Source organism: Hylobates moloch, unplaced genomic scaffold (assembly GCF_009828535.3).
Source record: "Hylobates moloch isolate HMO894 unplaced genomic scaffold, HMol_V3 SCAFFOLD_151, whole genome shotgun sequence".
In the NCBI taxonomy this organism is placed as follows: domain Eukaryota; kingdom Metazoa; phylum Chordata; class Mammalia; order Primates; family Hylobatidae; genus Hylobates; species Hylobates moloch.
The window spans coordinates 3,028-14,146 of record NW_026652426.1 but is presented as its reverse complement, the minus strand read 5'-3'; the positions used below and the strand labels follow the sequence as shown (position 1 = coordinate 14,146).

The following is an 11,119-nucleotide window of genomic DNA, read 5'->3' as shown; positions in this document are numbered from 1 at the left end:
GGTCGGGATGACGGGGAGGGGTCAGGGTGATGGGGAGGGGTCAGAATAATGGGGAGGGGTCAGGGTGATGGGGAGGGGTCAGGGTTATAGGTAAGGGGTCATGATGATTGGGAGGGGTCAGGGTGATAGGGGGTGTCAGTGTGATGGGGAGGGGTCAGGGTTACAGGCAAGGGGTCAGGGTGACGGGAGAGGGCTTAGAGTGGCAGGAAACTGGTAGAGTGAGGGGGAGGGGTGTCCCCGACAGAGGAGGGTGCAAAGTGACAGACGCCTGGTTAGATTTGCAAGCTGACAAAAGACACTTCTGCACCATGTGGAAGAATAAGGGACAAAAATGGGTTAGCTTGACATAAGAAGGGTCAGGGTGACAGGAGAGCTGTCAGACTGACGGAGGAACCATAACAATCTGATGGGGCATCGCACTGACTCCCGAGGGAGCACCTGAACTCCACCAACCAACGGGAGCATTAGCTCCCGCGCAGAAGGGGCAGCCAATCAGAGTGCGCAGCCTTGCATGACGTCACCGGCTGCCGGGCGGACTCCCTTCAGTCAGTGGCCCAAAGGCCCAGTTCTCCGTCACCTCGTGGCCTGGTGCCTCAATGGCAGCGCATGTCCTGCGGCTGACCAGTGGCTGGGGAACTCCTGCTAAGCAGGCAGCCCTGAGAGGGGACAGGGGAGAGAATGGAGGGAAGACAACTGAAGAGACAGAGATGGGGGGACAGAGATAGACAGAGACAGAGAGAGGGAGACAAGGAGACACAGAGACAGAGGTAGAGAAATAGACAGAGAGACAAAGGCAAAGATGGGGAGAGATAGAGATGGAGAGACAGAGACAGAGACAAAGGCAGAGATAGGGAGACAGAGATAGAGAGACAGAGAGACAAAGGTAGAGATGGGGAGACAGAGAGACAACGGCAGAGATGAGGAGACAGAGATAGAGAGACAGAGAGAGAGCTAGGGAGACAAGGAGACACAGACAGAGATGGACAGACAGAGACAAAGAGACAAAGACAGATAGGGGAGAGAGGGAGGCGGGGAAACAGGGAGGGATGGGGAGAGTGAGAGAGGGGAAGAGGGACAGACAGAGATGGGGCCTAGAAGTGGGAGAGACAAGGACTGAGAGATGAGAGGGGAAATGAGAGGGCGATGGGAAGCAGGAAGAGCCCAGAGAGGCAGGAGGGAGGGCAGCTCTGACTCAGAGAGGGCCTGAGCAGCCCCAGGAGGGAACCCCAGAAGTGGGGAGTGCAACTGAGAGGGAGCGATGACGTCTCAGACTGAGAGATGAGGGGGCACGAGGGAGCCCTCGGGCATCAGTGGTGGGTGACAAAGACAGTAGCAGAGAAAGCCAAAGCCATACCGAGGGGCGGATGGACAGCAGAGACCTAGGAGGAGACAGCCCAAGAGGTGCCCTGACCTAGGGTGGATCTGCCGGGCTCTGCGCCCCCACTGTCCCCACCTCCTCTAGGTTGTATGCAAAAGTGCATCTTTGGAGAGGGTTGAAATCTCCCAGTTTCCAAGTCCTTAGATAGTGGCATCTTTTTTTTTTTTTCAAGACAGAATCTCACCCTGTCACCCAGGCTGGAGTGCAGTGCCGCAATCTTGGCTCACTGCAACCTCTGCCTCCCAGGTTCAAGCGATTCTCCTGTCTCATCCTCCCGAGTAGCTGGAATAACAGGCGTGCGCCACCACACCCAGCAAATTTTTGTAGTTTTAGTAGCGACGGGGTTTCGCCTTGTTAGCCAGGCTGGTCTCAAACTCCTGATCTCAGGTGATGCACCTGCCTTGGCCTCCCGAAGTGCTGGGATTACAGGCGTGAGCCATCACTCCTGGCTGATAGTGGCATCTTATACAATGCTTTGCTCTTGTTCACTTTTGTGCAGACCTGACCCAAGAAGCCTCGGGGGCTACTGCACCCCCCACCCCACTGCATCTAGACCAGAGGGAAGATGCAGAGTGAAGAGGGGAGAGGAGCCGAAATGAATGGGAAATCGAGACACCGAAAACAAGACCAGACGTCGAGAGAGGCCACCGAGATGCAGAAACCTCATGAAGGGGCATCTCCATTGACTCAGAGAGCGGGAAAGATAAAAATGGCAGTTGGGAAGGAGCAGAGAAGGCGGCAGAGAGAGCCTCCAACATGAGAGGGGGGCCGGGGGAAGGCCCAGGGACAGATCCAAGAAGTGAGAGAAGAAAAGGCGAGGGGGATGTACAGGGCAAATGACTATGGGTCCTCTGGACACAGAGGGAAAGGAGGTCTCACAGAACTCAGGTGAGTGCTTGTGAGTTTCATTTCTAGGAGGCGGGGGCAGGTGGGCAGCTGGTTTTATTACTGGCTGGTGTCTGGGCTCCTCTGGGGGTGGGGGTCTTTGGAGCTCAGAGAGTGAGTTCCCTGAGGGTTAGGCTCTTGACTGTCCTGTAGCTGGGTTCATGCAGGGCAGACCTAGCACTGTGACTGCCTGGCACTTCACAGGAGCTCTGCGTATTTGTTGAATTAATGAAAACAGGACTTGCTCTAATTAATTTATCAGAGATTTACACTCAGTCTGATATGCTATTGTGGGGTCTCTGCTGTTGCGGGGTCTCTGGAGGCATACACAGAGATCACTGGTGAGTCATGGTGGACTTTCTAGTTTATTTTATTTCAATTAATTAATTTATGTATTTATTGAGACAGGGTCTCAATCTGTTGCCCAGGCTGGAGCGCAGTGGCGCAAGCATGGCTCACTGCAGCTTTGACCTCCCTTGCTCAAGTGATCCTCCCACCTCAGCACACACCATGACTGGCTAATTTTTAAATATTTTGTAGAGACAGGGTCTCACTATGTTGCCCAGGCTGGTCTCAAACTCCTGGCCTCAAGTGATCCTCCTGCCTTGGCCTCCCGAAGTGTTGGGATTACAGGTGTGAACCACTGTACCTGGCCTATTTTCTTTTCCTTTTTTCTATTTTTTTTTTAGATGGAGTCTCACTCTACTGCCAGGCTGGAGTGCAGTGGCATGATCTCGGCTCACTGTAACCTCCATCTCCTGGGTTCAAGTGATTCCCCTGCCTCAGCCTCCCAAGTAGCTGGGACCACAGGTGCACACCACCACGCCCAGCTAATTTTTGTATTTTTAGTAGAGACGGGATTTCACCATGTTTGCCAGGATGGTCTTGATCTCTTGACTTTGTGATCTGCCTGCCTTGGCCTCCCAAAGTGCTGGGATTATAGGTGTGAGCCGCTACGCCTGGCCCTGAAAATCTTTTAACCTTAGAATGATATAGGGCAGTGGTTCTCAATTAGAGGTGGTTTTGCACCCCAGAGGACATTGGGCAGTATTTGCTGCTGGCATCCAGACGGTAGAGGCCAGGGATGCTGCTAAAATCCTACAATGCACGGGACAGGCTTCCACAACAAAGAATTACGCAGCTCCAAGTACAGGCAATTGTGGCTATATGCGGTTGTTATGTTATATGGGGTTGCCACACATTTCCCTCAGCCAATCAATACATAACCTTGTTTTATGCATGTTTCTGTTGAAGGATGCCGTATTTAATACACGTTGTTGATTCATCCAACTCCTGGCCACCAGCACTCTAACTCATGCCTGAATGAAGCTTCTCTAACATACGTATTTTCTCCATGAGGCACATCACGGCCTTCTCGCACTTAGGAACACCAGACTGCTCTTCAGCACCATGCTTGGGGGACCTTTTAAATGCTGATATCGCCACTAAAAGGCCCAAAGATGCAAAGCACATGGCACTAAATAGACCGAGAAAAGACACTTGTTCACAGTATAAGAGCTGAAATGAGAAGGCCCCCTCGTTCAGCCTCGTCTGGGAGCCCACACATAGGGCTACTCAAGATTTTCTCTGCTTTGTGCCTGTCCAAGAATAATCACAAAAACCCTTCGCCTATTGATTCTGGGGTTCTAATAAGTTTCAGCGAGTAGGCAAATTTGCAAACACAGAATCTGGGAATCATGAGGGCCAACTGTGTCAACAGTGCAGATGTTAGAAAACATGACGGAGAGGAAGAGGTCTTGGACTTTGGTTCTGTCTTGATTAGATACACACACGATGAAAGGTCTCGGGCAAGTGAATGCAAATCTCTAAGACTGTTTCATCTTCTGTAAAATGGGCACGTGCATGCTCTCTCTTTCTTTCTGTTTCGGTACTGCCCTTTCCTTCTTAAAGCTGGTTGTGAAGAAGTTTGCTGAGGAATTATGAGAAGTTTGCTGCAGGGCAAGTGAAGATAGAAGAAGATCACAGAAGGAGGAAACTGTGTCAAAAAAGGTAAGAGCCCAAGGGAGGTAGATTTGGACTCCATATAAAGAAGAAGTTTTTTGGTTTTTTTTTTGAGACAGAGTTTCGCTTTTGTCGCCCAGGCTGGAGTGCAATGGCGCGATCTCGGCTTACTGCAACCTCCGCCTCGCGGGTTCAAGCAATTCTCTCGCCTCAGCCTCCTGAGTAGCTGGGATTACAGGCACATGCTACCACATCCGGCTAATTTTTGTATTTTTAGTAGAGATGGGGTTTCTCCATGTTGGCCAGGCTGGTCTTGAACTCCTGACCTCAGGTGATCAGCCCACTTCAGCCTCCCAAAGTGCTGGGATTACAGGCATGAGCCACCGCGCCCAGCCTCCTACTCTTGATTTTTATAAAAGTACGAGCCCCTCCAGAGCACGAGGGATTGTGGATAGACTTCAGGGGCCTGTGCACTTGTACAGGAAAAAAATCCTGTCTTCATTTTCATCATCCTCCAACAAAAACTCAACCTTTCCTCAATTAAATATGTAAGCAGCAAACCATGCTAGTTTCAGCAAGACCCATGCCTGTATCCCCAGTAGGAATCACAGATATTTCCATATCCCATCACAGTGGTGCAGATTTCCCAAAATAGTGTTTATGCTCCTCGTGATTTTGAAATTAGAGTTGTTAAAATCCACCGCCAATGTCTAACATGTTGACAAAAAAAGATGATATTATGATATCACAAATTTTGCTTTTGAAAAATATTTTGAGAACTACATTTTAGTGTAACTGGCCTCTTTTGTTATTTTATGTTATGCATTTATAAACATTATTCTGGGAAGGACTATGGCAGCCTGCCAAAGAGATCCATGACCCCCTAAAAGCCAAAGAACCCAGTTCTAGAGTAAATGGACCCCTGACCACTACATGGTGGATGTGGCCAGAGGATGGGGACTGGGCAGAGAAGAAGGAAGCGGGAAGGGAGGAGTAAGGCAGAGCGTGGCCTCTGGAGGAGACAGTTGGAGGGTGAGGGGTGGCACTGGCAGGCATAGTAGGGGATGTGTTGGAGGGAAGGCACACAGCCCAGTGGAGTAGGGGCAACATCCAGGAAGGGACCAGCAGGACCCTACCAGGATAGCCAGGGCTGTGGCAGGACCATGGGTTCAGAGGGCTGCCTGCCTGGGTTAAAATCCCTCCTCCTTCCTTGAGCCTCAGTTTCCCCCTCTGTAAATGGGCTAACAACCTTGTGTACCTCCCAGGATGAATCTAAGGAATGAATGAGATAATCCATATAAAATTTGGTGTCTGGCTGGTGGCTCACGCCTGTAATCCCAGCATTTTGGAGGGCGGAGGCAGGCAGATCACTTGAGGCCAGGAGTTCGATACCAGCCTAGCCATGATGGCAAAACCCTGTCTCTATTAAAGATACAAAAATTAGCCAGGCATGGTGGCACACACCTGTAATCCCAGCTACTCAGGAGACTGAGGCGGGAGAATCGCTTGAACCCGGGGGGCAGAGGTTGCAGTGAGCCAAGCTTGCCCCACTGCACTCCAGCCTGGGCGACAGAGTGAGACTTAGTCTCAAAATAAATAAATAAATAAAAATAAAAAAATGAAATAAAATGCAGTGTCCCCCAAATTATCAACACCCCCTACAGGTTGGCCTCTGGTTGTGGGGATACGCAGACAGAGTGGCGACAGACATGACCATTCATATTTTAATACGTACTACGTGTTGGGTATCTATTATTATGCTGGGGAATCTCCATCCATGACATCATTTTGCCTTCCCTGAAACCCTTAAGATGGGACGCAGAGGGACAGAAAGAGGCGGGGCAAGAGCGCAAGTATAATAGCAGGGTGGAAAGTGGAGACAGAAAAGGACAGAGATGGGATTTGAGGGAAAGGGGATAAGGAGGAAAGGAGGTCCCCAAAGTTGGGAGAAAGGAGGAAACCCTAGGATGCATGTCACCCCTCCAGGACCAGCCTAAAGCACAGGGGCGTCACGAGGGTTTTGGAAAGAGAAAGGCTCCAGGTTGGTGTGTGAACCGCCTCCCCCCTGGCAGTTCCTCCCCACACCAGGCCGCCTACCTCAGTGGCAAAGAAACCTTTGGGTCGGTGTTTGCCCAGGGACGCGAGGCCACCGGGCCCAGGGCTCTCGCTTGCACTGATGGTCTGTTGAGCCGCGGCCAGGATTTCGTCCAGTTTGTCTAGGGGGAGATGAACAGAGGTGGGACGACAATGAAGTTTGCTTTGACCCGGGCCGCAAAGACCAGAGCTGCCGCCCGCAGTTCATCCAGCACTTGGATCAACCAGGAAAGGGCAGCTCTGTCTGGGTCCAGGTGGACGGGAAGTCCCGCTTGGAGACACAATCTCCCAGCCCGGTGGGCAGCACCCAGGGTGCGAAGGGGTGCGGGCAGGGAACGGGGCAGCCGTCGGGAGAGGGCGGGTGGAGGGAGGGGAGGTGGGATCCCGCCCTCTCTGGGGCAGGAAGGTGAGGGGCGCCGTGGGGTTCATGGTGGGATGGGGATGCAGCGGATGCCGGGGCTGGGGCCCGGCAGCCCGAGGGGCAGGGCTGGGCTGTCTTACTGAGAGCCATCTGATACACGGTCCGCTTTTTCTCCATGCTGGGCACCGGCGCCGGCTGCTGCTCGTACTCTGTGGGCAAAGAACACGGATGAAGCCCAGGGAGCCCCCGGGGGCGGGGCGGAGCGGGCTCGGCCTGTAGGCGTGGCCAGCAGGTGCGGGCCAGTGGGCGTGGCCAGCGGGCGCGCGCATGCGCGAGAGGGGCAGTGAGGGGCCGGGGTCAGGGAGGGGCGAGTCCGCCGGCGGGGTCGGGAGACGGGGGCCCTCCCGCCAGTCCTGTGCCCACTCACCACTCTTCTTCTTCCAGGGGGAGACTAGCCCGGGGGAGAGGCAGTAGAGGAGCCAAGAGTTAGGACGTCAGGGGAAGGCGAGGGGCCCCCTCTCTGGAAGCCCACCTCCCTCAGAGCCCCGGGGTGGGGGCGGTCAGCTGTCCGACCAGCCCCCTGTCTGGGGAAATGGGACCCCCAGGTCCACTCGGCCTCGTCTGGAGGGAGGGGCTCTCTTTCCTCTGTTATTGGGGGTTGGGGGGGAGCTGGTGGAGGGAGAGATGTTGAATGGGGCTTGGGGGTGAGGAGGGACAGAAGGAAGGAGACAGAGAGACCCGCAGAGAGGGTACATACAGACCCTTAGAGAGACCCCAACAGAGAAACAGATACAAGAGCACAGTGGAAAGTCGTCTCTCAGACACCCCTTCCCAGAGACACACACACAGGCCAGAGTCCGACCCATGGACTGGGGACAGGATGAGGACAAGGACCCCTGGTCACTAACAACACTAACGAACTCAAGGGATGGTCCAGCCCTCCTTCCCCTCTCCCCCCCAGCCCCCTGGCCTCAGCAGCCCCGCAGGCTCACCCATCTCCTCCAGCTCTGAGGTCATAGATTTGGAACGCAGGGAGATGGTTGGGGGCGGCAGCCGCTTGGCCTGCTGGGGTGCTGAAAAGGTGATGAGGGGAGGCATCAGTATCATGGGGGAGACGCCCCCACCACCCTCTACCACCACAGGGCTCCCAGGGCTCAGAGAATAGCCAGTGCCAGCGTGCTGAGCCCTCCCTGCCTCAGTTTCTCCCCACAAGGGTCATGGAGAAGCAGTGCTAGGGAAGGGAAGGCCTTGGGCAGCAGCAACCAGCCCTGGGGCTCTCGCAGGGCTGAGCCTGGTGGCAGTGGGGTGGCTGCGAGAGTGGCCGCAGGAGCACCTTTCTTGTGCACTGCCTCATCCATGTCCGGGTGCCTGGTGACCATCACCACCTTCACCATCAGCGTGTTGCCCCCTTGGCGGATCATGTTCACCACCTGTCGGTGGCCGACCTTCACCACATTCTGCCCGTTCACCTGTGGCACAGACACCCCCAGATCACACAGCGTAGACAAGGGGAGGGGTGCTTGCAGCTTCAGAGACCCCAAGGAGGATGCCTCCTGCGCTTCCCTGTCCATGGCCCTCTGGGCCACATTCCCCTCCCTCTGACCCTTCATACCACCACCTCCCTGGGCAAGCCCCCTTTCCCACCCTCCCTGGCCCCAGGGTTGGGGAAGAAGCTCAGCCTACCCTATTCACTTCCCCCTCCCTCCTTGTCCCCAGTATTTATTTATTTATTTACTTTTATTTTTAAAAGACAGGGTCTCTCTCTGTCACCCAGATTGGGGTGCAGTGGCACAATCATGGCTCACTGCACCCTCGACTTCCTGGGCTCAAGCAATCCTCCCACCTCAGCCTCCTGAGTAGCTGAGACCTCAGGCACACAGCACCGGCTAATTTTTTTTTTTAAGAGACAGGGTCTTGCTACGTTGCCCAGGCTGGTCTCAAACTCCTGAGTTTGAGTAATCCACCTGCTTCAGCTTCCCAAAGCACTGGGATCACAGGCATGAGCCACCGTGCCTGGCCATCCCCTGGTATTGTGTATGTGTTGGGGACAGCTCTGGGTCACTCTTTTGAGATGCCTCAGAGGCCTTTGGATGGAATCACTGGGGAAAGCAGAGGCTGGCTGGAGGGTGGGCAGGGGGCTGGGAACCCTGGTGCCAAAGGAGAATAAAACTGGGCAGCCAGATCCTGGTGTGGATCATGAGGGGGTCTGGGAACTTCTCACAGGGTCCCAGGGAAGAGAGGGGGCCTGGACTCACCTCGATGAGGAAGTCTCCCATTCGCAGTCCAGCTCGCCATGCCACGCCACCCTCGTCCACGGACTCCAGGTACTGCAGCGCCGGGAAGGCCGGGGTAGGGGTGAACTCCTCGATGGGGGTCTGCGCTGCAGACAGGGAGGAGCCGGCGGGGTCGGAGGGGAGGGGGTGGAGAGGCCGAGCAGGGGATGGGGCTCAGACCCAAGTCACGGAGGCCTCACCGCAGCTGAGGGACCAGCACCCCGGGGTGGGGTGGTGGGCGGGCTGGGGTCCCTTCCTCTTTCCAGCCCCCCTTTCCAGCCCTGCTTCTGGGGTCACAGAGCCCTTCTCCCATCCCCTCCCCAGCTGGCACTCACCCTTGGCCCCCCGGAGCACGAACCCAAACCCCTCACTGTCCTTCTTCTGCAGCAAGACTGTCTTCTCCTTAATGATGTAATCGCTGGCAGGGAGGCAGGATAAATGGGGGGGGTGGTGGGGGGAGTGGAGAAGAGATCATGAGACACAGAGCCTGTCCCCCACCCGGCAACCCAGAGACCCAAACCTCTGCTCCAGGGCCATTAATTGCATCTCCTAGGATCTCTGTCACCCACTCTGTGTGCGTATGCTAGCAGCAGCCCTGATGGGCTTCCCCCTCGGAGTCGGCATGCTCTCTCTCCCACTCCCTCTCTCCTCATTCATCCATCCATGCATCCATCCACCCATCCATTCAGCACCAGGCACGGTGGGGAGGATGGGGAGAAGAGCTTCCAGATTACCAGACAGCCAGGCTTGGGTCCCTGCTAGTCACTTCCTGCCTGTGACCTTGAGCCCACAACTTTAACCTTTTGTGCCTCAGTTCCCTCATCTATAATGGGGGGCTATCACAGATCCCACCTGATGGGGTTGCGGTGGGAATCCAGTGGGGGTAATACACATTTAGTATTTTGCACAGTGCCTGGCACATAGTAGGTGCTCAATACGATCTGCTCGATGTCCTTAGGTCAGGGTGTTAAGTCAAGAGGACTCATGTGCTTTGATGATACCCCTCAAAATTCCTTTATATATATGTCACCTCCCAAGGACCCCACGCAGGGTAAAATTGCTAATTCTGCAGTGCCCAGTATGGTGGCCACTAGGTGCATGTGGCTGTTTTTATGAAAGCGAATCAAAATCAAATGGAAAAATTCAATTCCTCAGTGACAGTGGCCATATTTCCAAGTGTGCAGAAGCTGCACGTGGCTGGTGGCCACCACATTGGACAGTACAGATATAGAACATTTCCATTGCTGCAAAGCTCCCCGTGGACAGCACTGTCTTCTGTATTCCCTGGTGCATCTCAGATGGAGCTACTGCATGCAGTCAGCATATTCTATTATAGTAAAATGCAAAGCACCCATGAATATGGGTGGTAGTTTCCAGTAAAGCCATCAAATACCACCAGCACATTTGGGTAAGGTGCACATACCCAGGAGATGTCAATGAAACTCAGATACAGTTCATGGATCTCAACACTCACTCAAACAGCCCCAACCTCCTGACATGACCACTGTACACCTCAGGAATACACATCCATTCCATTTCCAGAGGATCCGACACCCCAGTCTACAGCAGGAATACTCAGACACGCTGGCTGCAACCCCACTGCCTTCAGAATACCCAGGAACACCCAGGAGTCACTGGAACGCGCACTCTGCTGTCCCCAGCTTCCTTCAGCACTGTCTAAAGCCCAACCCAGGGCACACTTGTAGCACCTCCCACCCTCACAATCCCAGTGTATTCCAATAATACCCAGATCCCAGTAACATCCATGTGGCCCTAATACACTCCAATCATAGCCGGGCATGCTCCCCAATTACCTGCCCCCACAAATTCAGCAAAACAGCCCTCCTCGAATACTCCAGTATGTTTCGGCAACCCCCACACATCCCAGTATGTTCCAATAATAACTCGCCCTCACTCGGATCTCAGTGTATTCCCATAATACGCCCTCTGAACACATACATCCCAGCAAACGCCAATAATAGTTACTGTGCTCCACTGTATTTAGGTACCACCCCCACAGGCACCCCTGTATGCTCCCAGGACCCCCATGGCTCCCCTTGTAAAAATCCATACATTTGCACCGTGGCGACAGGGTTCTGGATGTGCACGTGTCCTCCCTTCCTGCCACCACCCTCCTTGTGGCGCCTCAGTGCACCTAACACCACG

General features: G+C 54.3%; 1 protein-coding gene across 1 annotated transcript in view; it reads right to left on the bottom strand.

The window, feature by feature from the left end:
• The window catches only part of LOC116464057 (SH3 and multiple ankyrin repeat domains protein 1-like), a 25,509-nt gene extending 15,811 nt beyond the window's left edge, over window positions 1–9,698 (bottom strand). The window contains 8 exon segments of the mRNA XM_032147336.2: window positions 6,323–6,441; window positions 6,821–6,889; window positions 7,673–7,753; window positions 8,014–8,149; window positions 8,936–9,060; window positions 9,289–9,400; window positions 9,402–9,464; window positions 9,467–9,698. Of these exon segments, the coding sequence (XP_032003227.1) occupies window positions 6,323–6,441; window positions 6,821–6,889; window positions 7,673–7,753; window positions 8,014–8,149; window positions 8,936–9,060; window positions 9,289–9,400; window positions 9,402–9,464; window positions 9,467–9,499 (738 nt within the window). The 5' untranslated portion in view covers window positions 9,500–9,698.
• Between the last annotated feature and the right edge of the window lie 1,421 nt (window positions 9,699–11,119).